Source organism: Pogona vitticeps, chromosome 10 (assembly GCF_051106095.1).
Source record: "Pogona vitticeps strain Pit_001003342236 chromosome 10, PviZW2.1, whole genome shotgun sequence".
Classification (NCBI taxonomy): Eukaryota; Metazoa; Chordata; class Lepidosauria; order Squamata; family Agamidae; genus Pogona; species Pogona vitticeps.
The window spans coordinates 14,395,824-14,423,241 of NC_135792.1; the positions used below are offsets into that span (position 1 = coordinate 14,395,824).

General features: G+C 42.1%; 2 protein-coding genes across 3 annotated transcripts in view; one reads left to right on the forward strand and one right to left on the reverse strand.

The window, feature by feature from the left end:
* Nucleotides 1–1,747, reverse strand: part of SLC7A10 (solute carrier family 7 member 10) — a 116,990-nt gene extending 115,243 nt beyond the window's left edge. The window contains exon 1 of one of the 2 annotated variants that reach the window (XM_078380359.1): nt 1,348–1,747. In XM_078380359.1, coding sequence (XP_078236485.1) covers nt 1,348–1,600 — 253 coding nt within the window. In that variant the 5' untranslated portion in view covers nt 1,601–1,747. The remainder of the gene's footprint in view (nt 1–1,347) is intronic. The other variant, XM_078380357.1, reaches the window with a different exon arrangement.
* Nucleotides 1,748–18,392: 16,645 nt separating this feature from the next.
* LOC110089525 (uncharacterized) overlaps nt 18,393–27,418 on the forward strand; it is a 38,199-nt gene continuing 29,173 nt past the window's right edge. Inside the window, exons 1-2 of the mRNA XM_020812662.3 lie at nt 18,393–18,587; nt 20,159–20,237. Of these exons, the coding sequence (XP_020668321.3) occupies nt 18,551–18,587; nt 20,159–20,237 (116 nt within the window). The 5' untranslated portion in view covers nt 18,393–18,550. The remainder of the gene's footprint in view (nt 18,588–20,158; nt 20,238–27,418) is intronic.

The following is a 27,418-nucleotide window of genomic DNA, read 5'->3' on the forward strand; positions in this document are numbered from 1 at the left end:
TGAGAGATACAGTCTGGAAATATCAGGAAGGACACACACACACCTGCTCCCGCACCAGACAGGTGGCCTGGGACTACGGTAGCTCAGCCATTATTTTTTTTTCCATCTATGAATCTCCTCACATCCTAAGAACATCCTCAGAATCCGCCTTTGCCCCAAGCTTGGAAATCCTCCGGGCAAAGGAGGATTCTGATATGTAGATCCTGCCGAAAGGAATTTTTCCAACCTCTAATGTGACTCACTGTAATTAAAAGAGGATTCAAAGCATGGTCCCCCCATCTTTCACGGGAAGCCTGCGTGGATCAAAATCCATTTCCTCATGTGGAAACAGATCTGTTAGTCTTTAATAATTTGTCCTTCTCTCCCCACCACCCTTTTCTCTAATTTGCCAAACTCAGATGATACAGATTCACAACTACTTCTCTGGAAAATGCAACAAGGATATGCTTGAAGCTTATTTATTATTTATTTATTTATTTATTTATTTATTTAACTTATATGCCACCCACACTACCCGAATGCCTCTGGGCGGCTTACCAAAAACTATCTTGAGAACTGGCTGCATTCCCCTGTTGAATATTGTATATATGTCACAACACACTCAGGTCTGCCCCTGAGTAATATCTGAAATACTGTATGCCCACTGGGATTTGATCCACTTATCCTGGTGGCCAGGTAGGTACCTGTTCTAAGATACCTATTTATCAGCGTCAGGCTTCTTTCTGTCTCTCTCCTCCCTTCCTAGAGATGGAAGAAATAAAGATCTAACAGTGGATTCCAGCACAAGGGGCGCACACGTAACACGCGCCTGCGCGCGCCCGGGTTCGGGCATCTAACCTTGTGATTCTCAGGCTGCTTTACCAGGAATTAACTGGAATTCCAAAGCGAGTTTCTAAAACGCACACCTTTTCTTTTAAAAAAGCCAGCATCAGACCAAGATGTTCAGAAAATGTGCTTCAAAAACCAAGCGAGCCTGCGCTGAGCTCTCTCGTTGCTTCTTCTTTTAAATGGAAAGAGAGAGAGAAAAGAACCGGGGTGGGGGTGGTGGGGGTGGAAGCAGAGCCGCGCTTTGTCCTTGGGAGAAATGGAACGCAACAAACTTTCTGCGAGGCGCTCGTTCCACGCGGAGCCCGTCCCAGCGACTGCGCTCGCCTTCCTCCCGCTTGGCCTCGCCTCTCTTACCCCAGCCAGCCGGCCACCCACCCACCCCCAGTTTAAAAAGACCCCCCGTCCCCCCGCCCCAACTTGTTGAGCTGCGGGGATGCCCCTCCATCCCCACCAGGGATCCAGCGCCTCGCCTGCCGTGTCTCCTCCTCCTCCTCCTCCTCTTTGGGGACCTTCCCTTACCGATGATGATGGCACAGGCGCTGATCAACCCGATCTCCTTCTTGAGAGTCACTCTTTCGGAAGCCGGGCTGCTGCTGCTGGTGCGGCTCGCACGACCCCCGCCGCTGATGCTGCGAGTTCTGGGGGCACCTGCCGAGTTCCCCAGCTGCTGCTGCTGGTGTTGATGTTGGTGCTGGTTCTGCTGGACGGGAGGGGCAGGCTGCTGAGCCACAATGCTTTTCCCGAGAGTTTGGTGCTGATTTTCCCCAGCCATCGCTCGCTTCGGGAATCTGCCCCCCCCCAGCGAAGCCCTCCTAGCCAGCTCTGCCTCGGATCCGGCAGAGAGCAGAGCCCAGCTGGAGGAGAGCGCTGGAAGGCAGGCGCATGCGCTGCCAGGTCTTGCCGTGCCAATTAGAACACCCAAGGACTTGGGCTGGCTGGAGGGGGGGGCGGGAGGCAAACTCTGAGAGGGGTTGGGGCGCCCGTCGGACAAGTGACTTCGGCGGGGGAGGGCCCCCTTCTCTTGAGCTCTCCCCCCCTCCCCCCTTTTTCTGTTCTTAACAGCCTTCAAGTTTCGTCTCCTAAATGCCAATATTTTTGTCCACATCAAAGGCAGAGAGAGAGAGAAGCTGCAGCTTAATTTATAAAGACCCCTTTGGTGAGACCGAGTGAGCGAGCGACCGGGGGCGCGCGCGCAGTTTAAACAAACAAACAAATATGCTCCACCCTTGCTGCTCGCCAAAACGACTAGTTGCAAATAACTCTTATAGCTCATTACTTCCAAACTACACGCGCGCGCTCCCCCTCATCCCCTTTCCCCAGCTTCCCATGGCCGCAGTAGCATAGTTTGTTTTTTTAACAAAAACATGGGAAATAGTTGCCCACTGAATCAGAGCATTGATCCAAGGAACCGATGACTGACACTTTGCAAGTAATGAGATACAAGTAAGAGGTACCTGCAACTAGTTATTTTGCAAGCAACGAAATTTGAGCAAATTTATTTATTTATTTATTTATTACTGCCTTTCTCCTCAAGAGGACTCAACGACTTACCTTTCATGTAGTAGGAGTGAAATTACTGGTGCAGGAATCACATGTTTATAGTTACTTATGAATGTTATTTTAAGGGCATTTGGAAGCATTTTACAGGTATTTTGACAGAATTTTCCATGCATTCTGACTAACCTAGTTTGCATCTTTGCAAGGGAGGGCTGTTCACCCACTCTCAGACCTTATACAAAGCACTTGAGAAGCAAAATTAAAATAATAAAAAGTCAATGGAAGCAGTTTGAAATGAATTTTGGCTTCACTGTAGGGGCAAGTCTCAGGGGCAGAGTTCTTTGTCACCAAGCACAGCAACTTTTGGCACACCCTAAGCACTCACTAATGTCTCATGTGGCAGAAATGTTGCACTCAAAGGCACTCTTTGGCTGCGAGTTCTGGGGAAATTCACTGATGCAGCCTCTGGCTGGTAGGTATACAGACCAATAAAGCCTTTTAAAAGTCAGCGTTTTCGTTATGAAGTTGAGCTACACTACAACATAGTATATTATAATTTTGTTATTAAAAACGAATGTGGAATAGAGGACGGGGAGCATCAGACTAAGATGCAGGAGACCTGGGGTGTGTGGCAATGGTGAACCTCTCCTGGAACATCTCACACCTTGAAAACTCTATTAGGATCGCTGTCCCTCTCAAAAGGACTTGCTGGCAAATAACAGCAAACTGTACAATGTTAACTCCCAAATTTACCCCCCTTCCCCACCTTTTCTGCTGTGTTTTTTTTTACATCACAAGCCTAAGGTCAAGGATTATATGGGTTATGTCTTAAAATACATAAACCAGTCTGTGAGTAGCTATTTCAAGTGTGGGACAGAAATGTATTAAACAAATAAATGAACAGGAAACCACTTAATGCAGAGTTAAATCACTTAATTCTTTGATGAAGATGATCCCTGGCCTGCAAAAGTTGTGTATCACAGCAATATGGTTTGCCTGTGACTGTCTGTGGGTTTGCTTTACTAATTTATCTATGCAGGGTGATTATAGTGTGGCTTCTATGGTCCATCTTCCATATCAGGCAGTCAGATCTTAGGAAGGTTGCACCTTGAATCCACAGCCATGAAAGCCTGTAGTGAAACAAATTTTTAACTGCTTTTTGTTTTGGTTACATGCCTTATTTTGAGTGAGGCTATTTTTGTTTTATTTTTTATACATGCCTCAATCTAAGTCAAATAGTTTCCCTTCCCATCTTGTCATACATGGAGATGCTGAGGATTAAATATGAGACTCAGCATGCAAAAGGTGATACAGTACTATAAATATCAAGAAATATATCCTCCTTATTCAGTTTAAATAGAGAAAATGATGAGATTACACTATAGAGTATGACACCATATCAGCTCCAAATCTGAGTGGAAGTCTTGGGCTATTTTCATAGCGCTTAGAAAAATTCCTGTTTGGATTACAATTCCCAGAATCCCCTGGCTGGGGATTATGGAGTTTTGTAGACTTGGGAGGGTGGGCAAACAGGCAGAAGCAGGTAGCTGGAGGAAGATAAGGAGGAGGAGAAAGGTTATGGAGCCTGAAGTGAGAGTTGTTGGTAGGTCTGTTGCTTGCTTATTATGGCCTGGTTCTATCAAGAATTTCACAGGGCTTTACGGGGGGAGGGGGGGAATCTGTCACCTTTCAATGGAAAATATTCGCTTGCCCAGGAGAACTGGAAAAGTTGAGTCTAATTTCCTGCCCTGATCTCCTGCAGTAAATTCTGCTATTATTTGTTGAGAAATAAGCTTTTAAGGGATTTAGGTTAATTACTAAGCAATGCAGAGAGACAATCCCAAACAAGCTTTAATGTGGTTTGGCAATAGGTCATATTAAATAGGGATAGCTCGGTAGTTTGGCCAAGTTTGGTGTAGTGGATACAGTGGACCCTTGACTTACAGACGGCTTGACTTACAGACTTTTTGAGTTACAGACTTCTCTGGCCGCAAAATTTAGGTTTGACTTGCAGACTGAGATTTGACTTACAGACCAGAAAAAAACCAAAATGGAACAAAAACGGCCTGTTACGGGATTAATCGGTTTTCAATGCACTGTAGGTCAATGGAGACTTGACTTACAGACTTTTTGACTTGAGAACCGCCTTCCAATATGGATTAAGTTCTCAAGTCAAGACCCCACTGTACAGTGATGGACTATGACTCTGGAGAGCAGGGTTTGAATACCCGCTCAGCCATGGAAATTCACTGGGGGAACGGAACTGACAAAACCACTCAAACATTTCACATACTTTGAAAGCTCTACTAGGGTCACTACAAGTGGGTTCCAACTTGATGGCACTGAACACACTCACATATAGTGTTTTAAGTATCTGGTTGCAGAGCCAGAGTGAAGGAATATGATTCCCCACTGTGCCTTCTGGGAGAAGAGACAGCCCATGTGGCCTTGGGCCGACTGCATGGTCACAGGGCTCCCCCAGAAGATGGGAATGGTAAACCACCTCTGTGTATTATCTACCTAGAAAACCCTGGAAAAAATCATCATAAGTTGGAATCAACTTTATAGTATGCTATTACATTGTAAGTGATTTATTTCAGAAAGCCTTTTTGGAGTTTTGAAATTGTTTCAGATTTAGCAGTTGTTGCTGGTTGAACCAATTTGTTTTAACCTGTTTTTTAATTTTTTTCTTTTACCATCCTCAGGTTGTTGATATGATTGTTTTGAATTGTTTTATCTATTTTGAGCTGAGTTTGTGTCATTCTTTTGGTAAATGAGTCTGTAGTTTGATAATACTGTACTTTCATTAAATCCACAGGGTTTTGTTACTGGCAAATAGAAATGGTGGGGTAATCATATCAGAAAATATTTCTTAACTGTCAGAGCAGTACAACAATGGAACCAATTATCTCAGAGGTGGTGAGCGCTCCAATATGGGAGGCATTCAAGAGAAAATGGGACAATCATATGTCAACTCTACTTTGATTTGGATTATTGCATTGAGCAAGGGATTAGACTTGACGGTCTTATAGGCCCTTTCCAACTCAACTGTTCTATGATTCTTCTATAATAATAACTTGCATTTTATTGTTTATAACCATTATAAACATTTTCTAATGTAAATGGGAGAAAACCGATAATTTTTATTTATTTAAAAGCCTTCTACCTCACCTTTCAACCAGGGACGTCTACATCTTAACACATTAAACAATACAATTAGAAAAGCAATACATTCTTAAAATGGTAAATGCTGAAAAATAAAAACACATGTAGTGTTCCAAAATACTCCACATTTTTTTTAAAAAAGATAAAGAGACACCAAAGTAAAGACAGCCTAGAAGAGCAAATTTCAAATGCTTAATAATTGCTAGGAAGCCAGACAAAAGCAATTAGTTTAGCCTGGCTTCTAATGTGACTAGTATAGGCTGACTAGTGACTAGAGGTGGGGAGGGGGTGTAATCCACAGGGTACCACTTTCCCCCTGCATTCCATGATGGGACTTACACAACACAACCCTATGCTTGTTTACTAATTTTTCACTCATTTTAAACAGTTTTGTTAGAATATTTAATATGATATGCAGCATTTTTAATAATAATTAATAATAATAATTAATAATAATAAGAAGAAATAACAGTAAATCATAGGAAGCAAGGATACCCAGTGTGTTATAGTGGACAGAGCAACAGACTAGGACTCAGAAGTCCTATTAAAAATATTATAAAGCACATACACGCACACGCACACATACATTCAAAACAGAGAAGTATATTTTATGCGTTTATTAAAAATAGTCAAAATTATCATAAATGTATCTATTTGTTAAAGTCCCTTTGTTATCTGAAGGCTCAACCAGATGGGTGTTTGTCCCACTGTTTGGTGCACCGTGTGTGTGGATTGGTTCATTCTTTTTTCTAGTGATCAAATGACCTAATAACTAGAGCAAACCAATCTGTCCCCAGAGCACCTCATCTGCACCTTTTTGAGCCTCTGTCAAGGGCTGCTACTTTTTTTGGTGCAAGTAAATATGCTCTAGTTTTCTCTGTTTCCAGCAAATGCAATCACTGGGGATGGATCAGAATTGAGCCTTGCAGCTGTCAAAGCAGTCAAGGCTCCCTCCACTGTTAATTTCTGGTACCATGAAGTGGCTTACTAAACGAATAACTTTGTTTCACAGTGTATTGGCAAACGGAACACTTTCCTTGCTCCTCTGCTGGAGGGGCAGGGGAAGGTTGTTTTGTTGTTGTTGTTGCTGCTGCTACCATTAGACCTTCACTGATGCCCTGAATCACTTACATTAAATTTAAAAACATTTGCTTTTCCTTTTTGTCTACTGCCGATTGCAACTGTGACTGCAGGTAGTTTCTAAATCGGTACTACACAGAAGGTAAAGACATTATTTTTCAGATGTTAATGTGCTGAAGCACATCAGCAAGAGTCTAGCAGAGGGAAAAAAGTATAACTTCACTTCTGGGTAGGGAAAGTGTTCAATTTGAAAGTGTTCACAAGATTACATTGGGTCACTTGAGGTTGGTATACCATTTAGATGTGAGGATCACACCAAATGGGATATTGCTCCTCACTCCAACCTCAGGCACTCCTATTTAGACCTCACCAGCCTGCATAAAAGGGCTAGTGTGGTCACAACCTGAGTTCATATAAGTTTCCCATGAGGGCAGTTCGGCAGACACCTGAGGAATAGAATCAAAGGATAGTGCTAAGTTTGCAGAGCTGGTCCTATAATTAGGTAAACTGAGACAGCAGATTTGGGGTTTCATGAAAGAAAAGTAGTAATTTCATTTATTGTCATTTATGTTTTAACTTCCAGCAAGTAGGAGGTGTGCTGTGAATTTTTTTTGTCAACTGCTAAAATGACTTGACTTGACTTTGCACCCTAATGGAGGGAGGGTTGTTCTCAGTATCAGGCAGAAAAATGCCCTAGGATAGTCCTGCAACTATGTATAGGATAAGAAGGCAGCCTGAGACAGCAGGGTAAGGTGACAGTGAGGTGGCAGAATCCTGAGGTAGTAGAATGGAGGAGACCAATGCAAACTGTAAATGAATGAATGCTTCCTTGCATAAAAAATAATTTAAAAGTCTTGACAAGTCTTGACAACTAGAGAACTATAGGAATTGGGCTGGACTATAATATTTATATCTATATCTATATCTATATCTATATCTATATCTATCTATCTATATCTATATCTATCTATCTATCTATCTATCTATCTATCTATCTATCTATCTATCTATCTATCTATCTATCTATGGAATATATATAAAGCTAAAAATAATGCATTATTAAAATATTTAAAAAGAAATAAATTAATATATTAAAAACTGCACATGAAAACTATTAAAAACAAAATGGGCTTGCAAAACTCACTGTAAAACAATATCAGTTATAAAAATGTAACAAGGATTGGATGCCAAACAGATGCTCTTTTTCTACTATTTATTTTGGTGTTGTTTTAAATCAGAATTTGTACTTGTTTGACTACCTTTACATACTGTTTAGTGAGATGAAATAGTCTTTTGTTTTCCTTTTAGCAAGGATGCCTGCTTAATGCATAATGAATGGATTGGCAATGTGTGTACATATCTATATTAAGTAGCATTCAAAAGACATGGACTTGTCTAGCAAGGAACTTCCTCAAGTCAGCTCTCAGGAGCAATGACTTCCTTTGGGCAGTCAGAGTCTGAACATACTGTGTTCCTGCTGAATGACGAAATGTTAGTAAGCAAAAAAGCCAGAGTGCTTTGCAGCAAGGTAACTGCTTCATAGCAACTGCACACAGAGAGTCCAGTGGAAGTGGCCACGTGTTCCTCTGAGGGTCTGTGGCTGTTCTGGCCTTGTTTTCCTTCACACTTTGAAACGTACAGAAGTGGATATAAGTCTTTTAAAACATTGCTTTGCAATTCAGGAATGTTTTCATGTGACAATTTCTTTAATTCTGTCTTAATATTTTGCAGCTTTTGGCTTGTTTTTATCTGTACCAGTTTCTATCTATATGTGTTTTTAATTGTATAGTAAGGAGCAGGTCTTGAGCATGTATTTTGGGGGGAAAGTGATATATACATATGTCAAATAAATGAGTAAATAAAATATGCAAAGGCATTTTAAGGAAAAGATTATGAAAACAAATACAAAACAGTTTGCCAATACCGATTTGAATACAAAAATACTATGAGCATTCCCAGGGTGGTTTTTAAAAGTAACTTACATCACAAAAACAAAATTGCTTGAGAATCAAGGGAAAGTTACTTCTACGGCCTGATACTTTTCTTGGGAATGAGCATAATTTTGTTATTGCAGGAAACAACTGCTTTTTTAAAAAGGAGAAATAGGAAAAATGACTGTAACTACTAATTGCCTAGTTGGTTTCCCTAGACTACAAATTTAAGAGGGGGGGGGCACAGAATCAAGGGATGATACACTGTGGGGGAACTGCTCTGCCAGAGCTAGGACATCTATGCCAGCCTCAGTGTTGATGCCAACCCTGTCCAGAGAGTGTGAAAAAATTATCATTGGAACCAAAGTGCCCAGAATTCTTCAGCTAACATGTTGTTGCTGCTGCTGCTGTTTAGTCATTAAGTTGTGTCCGCCTCTTCGTGACCCCATGCAACACAGCATGCCAGGCCCTCCTGTCTTCCTCTGCTCCCGGAGTTGGGTCAATTTCATGTTGGTATCTTTGATGACACTGTCCAACCATCTCCTCCTCTGCCATCCCCTTCTCCTCTTTCCTTCACATTTTCCTAACATTACGGGATTTTCCAGGAAGTCTTCTCTTCTCATGAGATGGCCAAAATATTGGAGTCTCAGCTTCAGGATCTGTCCTTCCAGTGAGCACTCAGGGTTCATTTCCTTTAGAATGGATAGGCTTGTTCTCCTTGCAATCCAGGGGACTCTCAAGAGCCTCCTCCAGCACAACAATTCAAAAGCATCAATTCTTTGGCGGTCAGCCTTCTTTATGGTCCAGCTCCCACTTCCATACATCGCTACTGGAAAAACCATAGCTTTGACTATACTGACCTTTGTCGGCATGGTGATGTCTCTGCTTTTAAAGATGTTGTCTAGGTTTGTCATTGCTTTACTCCCAAGAAGCAGGTGTCTTTTAATTTCGTGGTTGCTGTCACCATCTGCAGTGATCATGGAGCCCAAGAAAATAAAATCTGTCACTGTCTCCATATCTTCCCCTTCTATTTCCCAGGAGGTGATGGGACCAGTGGCCATGATCTTAGTTTTTTTTAATGTTGAGCTTGAGATCATTTTTGCACTCTCCTCTTTCACCCTCATTAAGAGCTTCTTTAATTCCTCCTCACTTTCTGCCATCAGAGTGGTATCATTTGCATATCTGAGGTTGTTGATATTTCTTCCGGCAATCTTAATTCCGGCTTGCGATTTATCCAATCCAGCCTTTCGCATGATGTATTCTGCATGTAAGTTAAATAAGCAGGTAGACAATATACAGCTTTGTCGTACTCCTTTCCCAATTTTGAACCAATCAGTTGTTCCACATCAAACTGTTGCTTCCTGTCCCACATATAGATTTCTCAGGAGATAGATAAGGTGATCAGGCACTCCCATTTCTTTAAGGACTTGCCATAGTTTGCTGTGGTCCACACTGTCAAAGCAGCTAACATAGCTAAAGGATTCTGGAGATGTAGTCCAAAATCTTTTCCAAGCTGTCTCCCTATCTTCTGATGCTGGTGGCGCTGTGGGCTAAACCGCAGAACCCTGTGCTGCAGGGTCAGAAGACCAAGCAGTCGTAAGATTGAATCCACGCGACGGAGTGAGCTCCCGTCACTTGTCCCAGCTCCTGCCAACCTAGCGGTTCGAAAGCATGCAAATGCGTGTAGATTAATAGGGACCACCTCGGTGGGAAGGTAACAGCGTTCCGTGTCTAAGTCGCACTGGCCATGTGACCACGGAAGATTGTCTTCGGACAAACGCTGGCTCTATGGCTTGGAAACGGGGATGAGCACCGCCCCCTAGAGTCGAACACGACTGGACAAAAATTGTCAAGGGGAACCTTTACCTTTACCTTTACCCAGAATGGTGATCCTGTTGTGGGTGGGATGGGGCTGAATTGCTCTAGTTGAACCACCTGTCATCCTATTTCCATCAACCAAATAGCCTGGAAAACCCACAAGCGAGCCACATTTGTTATCTTTAGCCACTAGCAAGCTGCTTATAACCTTCACAGCACCTTGAGTAGCTACCAACAAACTGCCAGGACAACTGGCTTATATTATTTTGCTATGCTGATATTTCAATATTCTGTTTTCAGGATTTTTTGTTAGCATGGTTGTATATGCTATCTCATTCTCTTTTTTTTTTTTTGTTTCCTCTCCCACTTCTCCTCCTAGTTTGAAATGAAGATGCAAGATAAGGAAAATCAAGCCCATAAATCTGAAGGCCTCAGGCTGCACTTCCCTTTAGAATTAAAGAAAGCTGCAAAGTCAGAGGACTGGGGAATAACCATTTCTACTATAAGAGAAATAACATAGTGGCACAAAAAGATCTCTGTAACAAACAGAGACCCAGTTATGGGTACAAATGTAGGGACTGTTCCCTGCTGGTGTCTCCTTCTACAACCACAATTTCAGAGGCAGCAGTTTCCAGGTGAGAAATGTTTAAGGCATAAAATCACAGTATGGCATGGTGACAAGTATTCAGTTGTGAAAATCAGTTATCTGGAGTTTGGGGATTCAGTGTCACCAGTTGACACCCAACTCTCCTTGCCATCCAAATCCAAGGAAGAAAGCTGTTTTGTCTCTAGATCAGTGTCTGGTATCAGTAACGGACTGGGTGAGGGCAAATAAATTGAAATGTTATCCAGACAAGACACAATTGCTCCTGGTCAGTCAAGGAACAGGGTTGCATCTTTTGCTGGAGGGGTTACACTCCCACTGAATGCACAGGTGCTCAGCTTGGGGGTGTCCCTGGATTCATCTCTGAGTTTCAGGTTTCACCAGTGACCAGAAGTGCCTTTGCATAGTTAAAACTAGTGTACCAACTACACCCATTTCTTGAGAGGTCTGATCTGGTCACGGTGACACATGTTGGATTACTCTATGTGGATCTGCCTTTGGAAAGTGTTCAGAAACTCTAAAATGCCACAGCCAGATTGGTAACTGGGGCTAGTTACAGGGAATAAATAACTCCCATGTTATATCAGCTCCACTGGCTGCCAAGTTACAATTCAAAATGCTGGTTTTAACCTATAAAGCTCTAAAGGGATCCAAGCTATCTCAAAGACCACATCACTAAGATCATCAGAAGAGGCCTGTAAAACACTTCAAATCATTCAGAAGAAAGGTGGCATATAAATATTTTAAACAAACAAACAAACAAATAAAAATCATTATCTGCAAGGACAAGCAACAATGAATTGTGGCTGGAGATGGTATTCAGTAACACAGGCACTAGTAAGGAATACCTTGTTTATGGTAGTAGTACAAGCTAACTGGCGAACATGTGAGTAAATTAATATTGGATATAATCTGCATTAAGTCATATTTGCCACTGAACTGTGTGCAAAGAATACAATCACCAGAAGGTATTTGTAACTTATCAGGGCTTATTGTGGCTAATTAATGAGTTGTCAAGGTCTGTCTCAATTATGTGCTGGTTCCAAGCCTAACTGCAGCTGAGATGCTACTCAGCACCTCCTCATTAGTTGTCATTGGCTTCTATACATTATCCAAGCCTTGTTGTGAACACCAATAGGTTCCAGGCAATGCAAGTATGCTTACATTGGCTGCATGTGTTATAAGCACTACATAACAATAGGTAGAGGACTGAATTATTAAAGCAAAACAAAGCAAAGGATGCTGCTTATATACTGCCCCATAATGCTACAAGCACTCTCTGGGTGTTTTACAAATTAATTATGCAGGCTACACATTGCCTCCCCAGCAAGCTGGGTACTCATTTTACTGACCTCGGAAGGATAGAAGGCTGAGTCAACCTTGAGCTGGCTACCTGGGATTGAACCCCAGGGCGTGAGCACAGTTTTGGCTGCAGTACAGCAGTTTAACCACAAGTAGGCTTATTTAATCAATAGGATTGAACTGCTGAATATACACAATTCAACAGTTCAACAGATCTGCTCTAGCAAGCAAATGGATTGAGGTCTAGTATTTACTTGTACAATTATGTATTGTTATGTTAACCACACTACTGGGCTACCATAGTTTCATATAATTATCTGCTCTTAGACTTCCAGCATCATTCGTCTTGAGTACAAGTTTACTCACTTCTTTAGTATTTAGTAGGTTTCTAACTTGCTTCTATTTACTGAGCTTTTTTTCTATATGTTTCCATCAGGAAAAAAGCATATTACAAATTTCATTATATTTAACTGCACATCCAATTGAGTATGTTTTAAAGTTGGTTATTGGTATCACAAGGGCAGCAAGGCACAATTAATCTGTGGCATTATGGTGACATCTCATGGTGACAATTAGGAAGTGTCTCATGAAGACTACATATTTAAGGTTTGCAGGAGTTGTACTGGTATTGTTTATATATTTGAGGCTGTAAGCATTTCTCATATGAGTAGTCTTCTGCACGTTTGTCTTTCAAACACAATCTCCATTTATGCACTACAAAAAAGCAAATATGGATTATTTCAAAAACCTAGAGAAAAGCCTGCATACATGTGGAACATTTGGTGTTAGCTGCCCTAAATGCCTTTGATGTTGCCTGTTATTGGCTGAAAATTATCCTATCTACTACTGATCAGTAGTGCTTCTGACACAAACAAAAAACACATAAAATTTGGATATATTAATTTATATGTACAAACATACTGCGTTAGAAATAATAACCACAATTGAAACACGAATGTGTCTCACTCAAGTTGTGAACAATCCTTTTTGAAAATTATTTCACGTGATTACTGCAACGTCCTTCATCCCTTTCCACAGCAGGACTCTGAACTTCAGATAATGGATGGCGAAAAGCACATAATTAGGAAAAAAGTCAAAAAAAGAAGCAAAAGAAAATTATACCCAGACTCTGTAGCTTGAAATGGTTCTATTAGTATCCCAACTACTTCTGATGATTTATTTTTTCCAAGCGCTTTGAGAGTAGGTTTCAGTTGACTTTCTAAAATTGCAGGTTCTTCAACACAAAATATTTCTTTGAAAAGATCTGTCATATTTGTATCTTATCTGTTTTGTTCCTGTGAAGATTTTCCTCTGTTGAAAAAACAAATATGTTTGGTGGTGAGCTGGACATTTAGTTTGGGATGAAATCCTATGCACACTTGCATGCTTAAACCAAATGATTTGGTGGGTTTCAGCATGTCTTTGTTAGGGCTGTCATAAAACGGTAGCAAATTGCTGCTTGAATATTACTGTATATTTGTTGCTGGGAAGAGAGGAGAGGTGTACTGTTTTCTTTCTGTGGTGCCAGAATATATTAATTGAGTTTCAATGCAATGTACTTTGGCATGTGTGTCTCTACCCTGTTTTCCTGAAAATAAGACCTAACCTGAAAATAAGCCCTAGTATGATTTTTCAGGATGCTTGTAATATAAGCTCTACCCAAAAAATAAGTCCTAGTTAAGTGAAACCCCACCCTCCACCATTGTGCAGCAACAAGAAGGTGACATGACTGTATTTGAACAAATGTAGATTGTTGTACATGAAAAAAAATCCCCTGAAAATAAGCCCTACTGCATTTCTGGGAGCAAAAATTAATATAAGACCCTGTCTTATTTTCGGGGAAATATGGTATTTGATTTACTGCTCGCTTTCAGGTAGCAAAACATCTTGTGATGGCCAGGCGCTGAGAATAAGGCTGATGCTGTAGGTCACAAAAAGTACAATTCATTTCTCGTTAAGACTAGTCCTATCATTAAGTAACGTGGAGCAACTGCCACGGGAGGCAGATACTAACTACACAGCGGTTGTGGTGACATATGTCCTTTGCTTCATTCAGCAAAGTATCTTGGGGGGTCTCTGTCATCACTGGCTTTTTTGGACACTGTGATTCACCTCTTGGCTCAGCAAGAGGATTCCTTTTACCTTTTAATTTTCCAAGTCACTCACCTCTCCTAAACTCTCCCTGAAAGATAAAATATGCAGGATGATAATACTGTTGAGGATGCTGTGGAGAAAATAATCCTTCATTATCGGTGGTAATAAAGAGTGCTGAGAGAATAGTTTAAACCAGCAGCTGGAAGGTGCAAAACAACAGATGTTTGCAAATGACAGAGCATTCCTCTGAAACACAAGGTATGTGTGGATAAAACTACCTAATGCTACAGCTAGATCATCTTATTTAACTTATATGCAAAATATATCATGCAAAAGGCTGGACTGGACGAATCCCAAGCCAGAATTAAGGTTGCAGGAAGAAATATCAACAACCTCAGATACGCAGATGTTACCACTCTGATGGCAGAAAGTGAGGAGGAATTGAAGAACCTCTTAATGAGGGTGAAAGAGGAAAGTGCAAAAAATGATCTGAAGCTCAACATTAAAAAAACTAAGATCATGGCCACTGGTCCCATCACCTCCTGGCAAACAGAAGGGGAAGATATGGAGGCGGTGACAGATTTTAGTTTCTTGGGCTCCATGATCACTGCAGATGGTGACAGCAACCACGAAATTAAAAAATGCCTGCTTCTTGGGAGGAAAGCCATGACAAACCTAGAGAGCATCTTAAAAAGCAGAGACATCATTTTGCCGACAAAGGTCTGTACAGTCAAAGCTATGGTTTTTCCAGTAGCGATGTATCGAAGTGAGAGTTGGACCATAAAGAAGGCTGACCGCCAAATAATTGATGCTTTTGAACTGTGGTGCTGGAGGAGGCTCTTGAGAGTCCCCTGGACTGCAAGGAGAACAAACCTATCCATTTTGAAGGAAATCAACCTGACTGCTCACTGGAAGGACAGATCCTGAAGCTGAGGCTTCATTTTGTTTTCTTCTCTTCTCTGCTATTTGTAAGGCCTCATTGGACAACCACTTTACTTTCTTGCATTTCCTTTTCTTTGGGATGGTTTTTGTTGCTGCCTCCTGTATAATGTTACGAGCCTCTATCCAAAGTTCTTCAGGCACTCTGTCCACCAATTCAAGTTTCTTAAATCTGTTGTTCACTTCCACTGTGTATTCATAAGGGATTTGGTTTAGATTATACCTGACTAGCCCATTGGTTTTTCCTACTTTCTTCCATTTAAGCTTGAATTTTGCTATGAGAAGCTGATGCCCAGAGCCACAATCAGCTCCAGGTCTTGTTTTTGCTGACTATATAGAGCTTCTCCATCTTTGGCTGCAAAGAATATAATCAATCTGATTTCGGTATTGCCCATCTGGTGATTTCAATGTGTAGAGTTGCCTCTTGTGTTGTTGGGAAAGAGTGTTTGTGATGACCAGCTTGTTCTCTTGGGAAAACTTGATTAGGCTTTGCCCTTTCCTGAAAGGCAGGAAATAAACAAAAGAGTAACATTCAAGGCCGTATTATTCATAAGGCTGACCAGGCTGAAGCCTTGGGGCTTTGCAGGAACTAGAAGTCCATTAATTTTTTATTTTGCTGAGGCACTTTAGGGCTGTCAGCTGTAGTGAGATGAAAGACTAAAGTGCCAGAGAGGGCCCAAAATATGTGAAAGCCTGGGGCCTGTGAAAGCCATGGTTTAATATGGTCCTGATAACATTCAAAGGGCAGCTTGACTTATGACTTAGCCAGTGGAGAGGTCTTGGCTGTGTCACCCATCTCTAATTACAAAAGTTATTTCCTATCTAGGTAATTTGTGCCTTCAGTCCTCAGACTTTGTGCTGAGCTGCTACTGCCCGCAGGAATCTTGGAAATTGTAGTTTAGTGATGTGTGGAAAACAATTTGAGATCTTAACCCCCTTTTTAAAAAACCCACATTAACATTATTTATTATTCATTTGTTTTGCTTTGCTTTTATTATATTTTATGCATTTGTTTTATTTGTTAAATTTATTGTCTTTCTCCTATGGAATGTATATTTGCATATCTAGACTGGGTTTCTAATACAACCTCCTACCCAGACATTTCACTGACAAAAAGCCAGACCAATTGCATGTTCAAATCTGGATATAAATACAGGACATGTAATTTCAATATCACTGATAGCTATCTAGGCTGTGTTTAAACATCTTCTGTAATTGCAGAGCTGATCATCTTACCAGGTCACCTCCTTTACTCTGCTAGGTACATTGACCAGTACTTTCTTCCCTTTCACCACATGTTGCAATAATCCATTGCACAAGTGGTTACGCTCTTATGGGACTTCATTTCTAACCGGCACATCCATGAGTCCCCATTGTTTTAAAGGGGGCGATATCTGCTTGTGCTACATGTTTGATCTTGAAATTTAGATTAGATTAGGCATCCTTCAGTCTTGAGAGACTATGTGAAAGTGAAATGCTCTGAATGGAGGACTTGGAACAGCTCAGAAGACCAATTTGAAAGTGATAATCCCTTCCACACTGAAATACAATCTGTTCCCTGTCCAGCTCCTTGATTTTGCTGGTTTTGGGACTGCCTCTTTGCCTTGGCCTGCTGGACAAGGGTCTCTTCAAATTGGGAGAGGCTATGATGCCTCCAGGCTGAATGCTCAGATGTCAAGGTTTCCCATCTGTTGAGGTCCATTCCTAAGGCCTTCAGATCCAGCGGGATCTTGAAATAGGATCCTGGTTATTGCTGAGATGTTTCTCCTTGTATTCACTGAAATGTGGCTCCCTTCAAATGTTTTTCACTTTGCACAGTGGTAAATTTCAAAGTGCCCCTCTCATCATGACACTCTTCATAGCTGTGCTATGAAGGAGAGTCCAAAACTGCATCCACATCCACAAACCAATCTGAGCCATTTTCAACTCCACCAGAAGCAGAGTCTTTTGTAAGGCAAACTGTTCTAGACTAAGCTGTCTCCAAATATTTTTGATGACAATATATTGTTGCTGGTAAAATCCATTTCCCCTATCTACTGTGAAAAATTTGTCACCAAATTATGGTGAGAGTAGCAGGTGGCCTCATACAGTAGTCCCTCCCTGCTTATGAAAATACCCCAATACAGTGCCTCAACCTTGTGAGGCTAGGCTCCCTTCGAACGATGTTCTTGGAGAAACAGAAAAACAAAAGGCAGCTGTGGATTATGAGGAGCATTCCCAATCATCCCGGATCAGTTTCCTTGCCAGATTAAAAGCTTGCAAGACGTTTGAGCTGAAGTGGGTGGGTGGGCATTATAAAGATATTACAGTACTCGAATATGGTGTTTTGTGAAGTGAATTGCAGCATGCCCAGCTTATGCCAACTTGTGTTTATTTATCTAAAATATTTATACCCCAGCTTTCTCCGGAAAAGGACTCAAAGCAGCCTATGTTATTAAAAACAGTTTTAAGATATTTAAAAAATAAATTGTTCCACATTATTTCTTAGTCCTTCAGGTGACACAATTCCTCCTTGTTTTTGCTCCAGCCGACTAAAAGAACTATCCCGCAGAAAAATGATTCCCATCTGCGTTCTCCTCAGCAAGAATTTGCAACGACACGGCTTCTGGTTAAACGCATGGAACCTAAATGGACGACGGAGCTCAGCACCTCGGGATGGGAGGCTGGGACACCGCGCCGGAGCGCGAGCTTCGCAGTCGGGAAGCACCGCTCGTTCCCTTCACACAACCTCCAAACAAATTGAACTGGAGGCCTGAGGGTGGGCGGGGAGGTGCGGGCGTCTTAATTGCTTAAAATCATCCTTCCCCTGCACGTCCTACAGAAAAAAGAAACTGCAGGGAAGGCAGAACAGGAAATGAGAGACGACTGGTTCGCTCCTGTCCCTCTTCCAAATAAGACCGTGCCCGCCCCCGTCGTCGTGCCTAACCCCCCGCCTCCTTTGAACCCGTCCTATTGAGACCATCCCTACGGAAACGCTTTGCTATTCCTTCCTTCGAACACCCGTCCCTCCCCCCGCCCAGGTTGCTGCGATGGTTTGCTTCGCTTAGTGCCTCCGCCGGTCTTCCTGTCCACCCCTTCCACGAGGACACGGTGGTATATTCCTCTGGCACAGCACCGAGGCTTGGGAGGCTTCCAGTCCTCTTCTAGCAAAGAGCTGCTGCTGCTGCCGCCGCCGGCGCGCTGGTTGGGGGCTTAGAGAGGAAAAGAGGAGGCCCGCCGGTGCTGGAGAGGCAGGAGCCGGGGACTGGCACCAGGCCGCCTTCCTCCTCCCGCCCTCATTCTCTTGGCTGGCATGACACTTTTTGGCAGCAGCGAAAGGTGCTGGAGATGTGAGTACTGGCTGCACCTCCGTAATCCTATTGTGTGGATTTTGTGCGGTTAGCTTCAGCCGTTCGCCCCAAGACAGGGAGGATGATGGCCCGCCAGGAGGCAACCTGGGGAAGGCACACGGCTGGCGGGCCGAGGAGAAAAGTTAAGAAAGGGAAACTGGAAGGGGGTCCCTCCGTCTCTTACCCCTCCCTCGGCTAGTACGGTTGGAAGAAACGAGCAGAGGTGTTTAATTTTGCTATGGAGGAGTATTTGGATTATTATTTATTTGGTTCCTCATATGGTTTGTTTGTTCCTTTGTTTCTGGCTTGTAAATAAAGCTGGTTGGTAAATTTTATTTTTAACCCGAAAATAATAAACTGTTGGTGAAAGAAGCTTAGATGACCAAGGCAATGGAAACTGGCAAAGATTATTTATTTCTTTATTTGAAACCTTGGAAGGGTAGTTTGCCTGCTCAGTGGTCAACCAAAACTCAGCAGGAGGGAGGGGAATCCATCATCTCTGGAAGTTCCCATTCAAAACCACTACAGAGTGCATTTGGCACAGGATGCCAGAAAGAAGGATGCTTTGAAGGGGCTGGGGGAATAATATATGTGCCAGTATGAATGTAGATATAGGTACATGTGTATTCAGTTCTGAAAATTATTCTAATTTTCCCCCCTGTGTAGTTAGCTTCAGAGCACCTGCATCAGAGAAATCTATGTGTAGCTTTGCAGTGCCAAGGGAAAGTATCCTTCAGACTGAATGAAGATGAGAAACCAGTGCCCTGCCTGTCTTGCAAGAAATGGGGCTCTCAATTCAATCTGTGAGCCTGACAGTGACTTACTAGAGAACCTGTATGGACAAGAGCAGCCGGCAACTGTTGTGCACCTCTTGAGGTCATCTCAAGCAGAAAACAACCCGTGTCAGCAACAAACAGGGGCTGATTTGCCAAACCAATTTGGTTGGGCAAAGAAGTTTAGGAGAAGATTCTGTTTCATATAGTAAACCTTTCATTTTTCTATATTTCATATCTGTTTCTAAAGATCAATTATGCTAATTTCAATATGAGTTATGTACAAGTACATATATTTAGGATTGCAACCGTAATTCAGATTGCATTTGTGATAATACTTTGTATATTTGAGCATTTTAGTTATATTCCCATAGCAGCTAAAAAGGCAAGTTTTCACCTTAAATAGACAACGTTAGCACAAAGCCTTGTTTTGTCTTATAGAAGGATTTGCCTTTAGCCATGTTCTGCAGATTAAGAGGCACAGAGTGCCAGAGAAGTTTTCTGGATGAGAATCTGTCCACTGTGTTCTGTCCTGTGTTACTACTTCTATTGCTACCTTGTACATTTCAGCTTCCAATCTCAAGAGTGTGGAGGCTAGTTTTGAAACCAAGTTGGTTTATATACCTGTGAAATACTGTATTGTGAAGATCCACATTTCTAGGTGACCTCTAGACACTGCTTTGGATTTAGTTAAGATAATGTTCCAAATCATATTTTCCTTTGCACAGCCTGCCCCCTTATGTCCTCATCTGCTCTGCTATTTCTCTCTCATTGTCACGACTTTCTGTTTTTGTCTAGATCTAGACATGGCCCATGAACCCAAGCTAAGTCATACCAGGCCTAGTCAGAAGAGGCAACATGGTGGAGGCCTATATCCGTGAGTTTCTGCCACTACTTAATAGTGACTGGATGGGATTATGCCAATTAATGTGCTAGAAATACTCTGTGACTGAGGTGGACAGAACTGGAGAAGGAGGATGTATATGTTCAGAACTAGAAAAAGTTGCTGTTAATATTGGTTAGATACTCTTTTAGTAGTTGTGACAAATATTCTTTTCTTTAGTTTGAATATGCCAGATCATGTGCATTTTGGAGGTGTGTGTGTGAGAGAGAGAGAATGTGCACAATGTTGTCATGCTGTTCAGTTGCCTTAGACTTATGGTGACCATACAAATGAGTGACCTCTAAAATGTCCTGCTAAGCTCTTGCAAGCTCAATGCCATGGCTTCCTTTACTGAGTCAATCCATCTGATAATTGGTTTTCCACTTTTCCTGCTGCCTTCAACTTATTCTATTAGCAGAATAGGAACAACTATTATATTGCACAAGTGAGATAACTAGTCTGAGTACACACCATCCTGTTACTAACACTCTGTTATTGTTGTCTGTTGTTAGGTTGTTGCTATCTTAAGTTCTGCTGCTCAAAAGACTTCACGTGCTTGTCACATGGAGCCACTCTGTGCGGAAGGTTAGGCTGAGAGAACCAGTGAGTTTCATGGCTGTGTTGGGATTTGAACTTGGGTCTTCCTAATGCTGGTCTGAGGCTATGTTAATTATATGAAGAGTAAAAAGCCTTTCTGAGATCTGAAATTATTTTCAGGGGAGTTCTGTGGGCTCTGTCCTGATAATGGGCAAGATGAAAGACAAAATACCACTATATTTCAGCCTATACCAATGTATTTCCTGCCTATAGCTGAGCCCTGGGACAGACATTGGCATAGTTTTGAATGGGAGAAAAACAGTTTACAAAAGCCAGAATACCACTGGATTGTGAGAAAGGGGGCAAAGTCATCTGAGGCAATGCAGATGGCTGCTTGTCTGGGTCCCCAAAACCAAATTCAGCCCCAGGTTCCTCAGCTCAGCATTACATTACTGCTTCTCTCTAGATGTGCTAAGGATAAATAAAGTGGGGATTAACATCTGAGTAAACATTTGCACCATTGAACTTCTAGTTGTGCAAACCCTAACAGCTTCCGTGACAAATGAGAATACCATAGGAGCCCTCTACAGCCAGAGGGGGAGGGGGAGACTGCAGGAACTGAAGGCTTTCATCTCTGCTGGTAATGTCCCTATATTTTTAAAGAAAAAAACAAAGCTTTTCCATCTTCTGCTTCTGATTATATAGTCTACTTGATTTCTGTGTTGACAATCTGATGACCTGCAGGTACACAATTGTCTTTTTAGGTTACATGAAGCATGTATTTGTGATAACAAATTGTTGACTTCACAGAGTTCTGTGAATTGCTCCCTTCATTTCTGACTCCTAGGTCACATCCTCCATCACTGTTTGGTTCTGATTTATTTTCTATTTCTATGTTTTAATCACACTTAAATATCAACATGCCTTGTTTTGGTGTGTAATCTATTTCATCCTAGGTACTTTCATCTATTTAGTATGGAGCATAGAGCTGGATTATGGTTATGTTGATATGACATCTGATTGATATTAATCCGTCACACTTTGCATTACATAGCCCTAACTGCTTGTACTACAAAATCAGCTGACTATTTCTTCTGATTTTTTCATTTGCAGGGTAAAACACCTTGTTATAATCCTATTGAAATGGTCTTATTTCAGTTTACTTTATTTTTCCCCCTTGCATGATATAATGACAAATTCTGCTTACTTGGTTTTTTCTCATGCTTGGCCACTGTTCAAAATATTGGAGCAGAGCCTTGGCAGTCCTGTGTAGTCAAATTATGCATTACCTACATCCCGTATAACAGGTCTTTTGAACTTGCATGGAGTTTTAAAACGTTTTTTAGATTGTATAGCAACATTGTGAACCTTTTTATTTGTTACTGTTTTATAGCTTTGATCACATGTTTATGTAAATACACATCTACAGACGTGTACGGAAATCTGGGTCTTTTGCTGTAGTGGCCTAGCATGCACAACATTGTAAGCTAGGACAGAGTGAGGCAAAAACCAGGACAGAGTGAGGCAAAAAGCTCAAGGAAGTTAAGGGTGTATAATAATCATTCTTAGTGGAGAAAAGAAGTATTTATAGATTGAAAAAACTGAAAAAATTATAATAAAAATAAAGATACATTTTCCAGACTGTGGGAAAGTTCACCTAATGCGTACCCTGTTACTAAACAACTTATACAACTTCCTTGCAGAGTCTTATATTTAGCAAGACACGTATATGAATGTCACAGACTGTTTTAACTAGAATATTTGTCAGGCTAAGGACAAGTACAGGTTAAAAATAATGTCTGTGAAGAAAGCCTCTGGTCTCAAGGTGAACTCAGCCCCCAAGAAGAAATGACAGTAATAATGGCTCTATTTTATTGTTGTGCTACAAGAATTGTGTGGAAGTCTGAAAAAGTAAAACAGCCTAGAGTGCTTCGCAGTTTCATAAGCAGGGTTGCTCATCTTCTTCCATGCATTTTCCTTCAACTATCAGAGATTAGCCAGGTGGACAAAGATTAAGATCAGGGCAGAACAGGGCACATGGCTAGCAAGGGGCCAGCTCAGTATAGTCAGCTTGGCCATAAACCTGATAAAAAGACACACAATGGCTGCCTTTAATGGTGAGAACCATTAAGCAGTGAAACAGCTTGCCTCCCGATCTTGTGGATGCCCCGTTGCTGAAGGTTTTTAAGAAAAGATTGGACAGCCATCTGTCTGGAATAGTATGAAGTCTGGGATGGTATGGGGTCTCCTGCCTTGGGCAGGGGGTTGGACTAGAAGACCTCTTCTGGGGCAAATCTTGCTGTGTCTGCCTGTCTGAACTCCACTCCTGCTGATCCCTGCTAAATCTTGGACTCTGGCAGGCTGAGACAGTAATTTCAACTCCGAAATAAAGCCAGCCACAAAGACTTTGTGCTGACTTTATTTCTGAGCTGAAATTACTATCTAAGCCTGCCAGAGTTCAAGATTTAGCCAGACAATCCTGCTAGGCTCTGTTGCTCTTCTGAATTCCTGGTTTCTGACTTACCTTTGTTAGCCTGTCCTCTCTTAGGATCCTTGATGAAGAATCCTCTCACAATCGTTCCAGCTGGAGTTCCAACACTCCACCGCTGAGACTAAGGAGATGCAATATTTGCCACCACTAATCTATTTTACTGGAGCATTTTCCCCAGATGGCTCCACAATCTGCCCCAGGCGTCCCTTCGCGTGTATGTGTATGTATGGTGGGGGCAGCTTTAGGGAAATATCCTTCTTTTCCTCTTTTTATTTTTGTAGCTCCTCTGCAGATAGTTTGTCAAGGCACTGCAGAATTATGCAGTGTGGCCTGACTCTCAGAACTCTCTCATTCTGTGTTTCCCCATTTTAGTTATATTCTGTATTGTTGAATCTTTGAAGTTTTCCAATGTAATTTTGTATATTTTAATTCTTTTGTGTTCAATAAAGTTCTTACGAATTGCTCTGCATGAGTGTGATATACTCAGCCAATCTTGTCAAGATGCAGCGTTACTGTAGTTCAAAGATCCCTTATGGGTCAGTCTCTAAACATGTGTGGGTTCATACATGTGCTCGGGGAGCATGCCTGGTAACAACCCCCAGTGTTTGACAGGCAGGCTATTTCTTTATGATTTATAATAGTAAAGTTACAGTAAGGAAAGACAGGTGCAGAGAATAATTATTTGTCAAATAAGGAGCACTAAATAATGGCAAACCCAGAATGCCCTCAGAAGAAGGGAATGATAAACCACTTCTGAGTACTCTATACCTAGGAGGCCACAGAAAGGGTAGCCATGAGTTGGAATTGACTTAATGGCAGGTAATTAATTAAATAATGGCATGGCCAAAGTGCAGTATGGAATACTCGGGTTCCAATGGTGCAGGATTTGACAAAAGCTTTTAATTGAAATAATATCAGCTGTGGGTCCTGATGGCAGTTTTTACCTTTGGGTAGTGTGGGCGGCATATTAATTAGATAGATAGATAGATAGATAGATAGATAGATAGATAGATAGATAGATAGATAGATAGATAGATAGATAGATAGATAGATAGATTAGGGCGTCTCCTGACAGAACATTTCTTCTTGCACAAGTGCCTGGCTCATCATTGACAGTTCCCATATTTTTCCTGCCATCTAGATAAAGCAAACCATATATATCTGATATTGTTGGTGCCTTGTTGTGTGATTTTCCAGATATTTCTTTTCCTCTGGCAAGCATAGTTCTGTCTCAGAAGCTCCCAGTACTAAGTTTTTAATTCGTTCCCCAATAGTAAGCTTTTAACTAGAAAAAAATCTATAAAAATTAGCTCCAGAAACAGAACTCGAGCACAGAAGTAGATTTCTGAGGATTTTTTAAAAAGGATTTTTAGAAGCTGTTTTTCAATACCATAGTTTAATATTCTGTCATTTAGTTATGCTGTCTTATGTTTTTTTTAAATTATGCCATGTCTATCCACTGGTGGTTTATTGGTTCATTATAATTTTGTTAGAGTCTATCTCAGTGGTGGTGAACCTTTTTGGGCTTGCGTGCCCAAACTGGAAAACAAAACAAAACAAACCAGCGGGTGGCGGCCCCAGAAGTGGCGGACCCGGAAGTCACCCAGCTTCCCCCTCTCCCCTCTGGGGGTTACCCCCCTTCCTGGCCCCACCTCTCCCCTCAATACATCTCCTTTCCCTCCCCCCACCCTCTTTAGACACCCACCCTCAGGCCCCCCATTTCCCCTCAGGGACTCACGTAGTCAGGCAGGGGCCATGGGTAGATGGACGCCTCTGTCCCCACAGGGGACTTAAGCCACAGCTGCAGCTTCTGGCCCATCTTGAGGAGGTGTGTGCGTGTGTGTGGGGTGGCTGTGAGGAAGAAGACTGAGTGATGACGGGGAGGGGGGGACCGGGAAGGAGGGACTGAGAAAGAGCAGGTTTGATGAGGAGGAAGAAGAGGAGGTCAGGTGGGGGTGACGGTGGTGGAGGGGGGCAACCAGCAGCCGCCCCCCACCATGCTAAGACCTGGCGAGCTGAGGCAGTGGTGAATACACGAGCTGAGCCCAGGGGGAGGAGGAAGAGGAGGAGAGGCGGGCGCCTCTATTGTCACTCGCACCCAACCAACTAAAGAGAGAGAGAAATGGGGATGGGAGACAACGGGAGAGCACGAGCCTTGGGAGGTGGGGGGAGGGAATTCGAAAGCACACCAAAGGCATGTCCCGTGTGCGGCGCATGCACACTAAGCCGCCCATGCCACTCTTGTGTGTATAGAACAGTTTGGTTGCGCTGGGCGGGGGGGGGTTGCGATCTGGCGACCTATGGCTCACGTGCCGGCAGAAATTCCACTTGCCAGCTGTGGCACACGTGCCATAGGTTCACCATCACTGGTCTATCTTATTTCAACACAAGTCACACAAGATGGCCACCCTTTTTGTTAATATTTTGATTTATTAGGGATGATGATGGTATTTTATTTTTGTTTTTGGTTCATTTTATATAGTTTGTATCATGTTATGTAAACCGCCCTGAGTAGTGACCTCACTAAGTCAGGTGGTATATAAGCTGAATGAATGAATGAATGAATGTTTTTAAAAACCTAGTAAACCCCACTCTGTTGCATGACCAGCATTCACTAACTGAGACTATAGTCACACCAGTGAAATGTCCCCTTGTTTTCTCGTGTCTTCTATTAGTAGTCGTATGTTGCAGCCATGACATATATTCCAGGGTGTGCATTCTGATATGTTGAATTACCGCAACATTTCTCTACATTTGTTGTGATATAACCAGCCACACTTCAGTACTGGAATATTTCCCTCTGGTTGTCTCTGGGGATCCTTTTTCCCAAAAGAAATAAATTTTATTACATTGATGTTTCAGCAACATTTCCTTGATGGGTACGAGTTTCTTTGCTGTATCTGTGCCCATTGCAGCAGAGAAACTCTTAGTTGGGCTTTGTTTTTATTGCATCTCTACCACAAGGTTCTCAAGGGGAAAGCTTGAAAGGACTCAGGAGCACCACCTGGTGGAAAGATCTGCAAATAAGTGAAGCACAGAGGCCAATGACATAAGTTGCCCAACTCACTGACACTCCACTCACTAATTTAAAAATATATAAAGGGACACACAGGCAAACAACATCGTTCATGGAAGCAACACAAGGCAGCTTGCCAGAAAAAGTACAGCCATGCACACAGGACTGTAAGTACAACCATGCACACAGTACGGCCCACTGTAATTGTTGGGCAATGAACCCTGCAACAAAAACAGTAGAAGCCTCCTGGCTTTGATGCAGAGATAACACAGATGCAGACCAAAAGATTTGATGATGGCTGTCAAAATCAATGAGGAAGAACTGGGAAACATTTCTCTGGTGTGACCATGGCCTGAGGCAGTATTTTAACACATCTGAGTATATCCTGAGTAAACCCTAGGGTGGGTATATATATACCTCTTTCAGAGGAGGAGAAAAAAGCCAGGGGTTGCTCATGGTCCAGTCAGTGAGGAAAATCATGCCCAGTGTGGACCACAGACCATGTGTGAGGAAAACTTTTGCCTGATGTCTAGTCAAAATCATTTGGAAATCTGGAGACCAAAAGCTGCCAGGGGTTCTATGAACCTCTGATTATGAATTCACAGAGGCAAACACCCTCTTTTTTTTTTTAATGGAGCCACTTGCTGTGATTTTTTGTTCTCATACAGGCAAATGTGACAAGAGTAGGTACACACGGCTTTGCATAGTCTCTTAATTCAATCAAGGTAAAATATAGACAGGTAAGCTGTTGTGTAGTTGTATGTTACATCATGACCCTTTTGCTGCTGTTGCTCGGTACAATCTTCTAGAACAATAAAACACATTAGAAATGCTGCTTGGGTTCCAATGAGCAACGTTTCTGCACACACACACACATACATACCCCCTGATAATTTTGGCCTGCCATCAACCGTAATCAGCAGCTACAATGAGGGATCATGGGAGTTGTAGCTCAGTAACATTTGGAGAACCACATGTTGTCCACTCCTGTGCTAGGGGACAAATGAGGGTGTTTGTCTCATTGTGAATTCATAACTAGAAGCTTATGGGAAAGCCATAACAACTGAGCAACTCTGTAGTACTACATATGCTGTTAATGTGACTAACATGGAAGAAAAAGACACTTAGCAT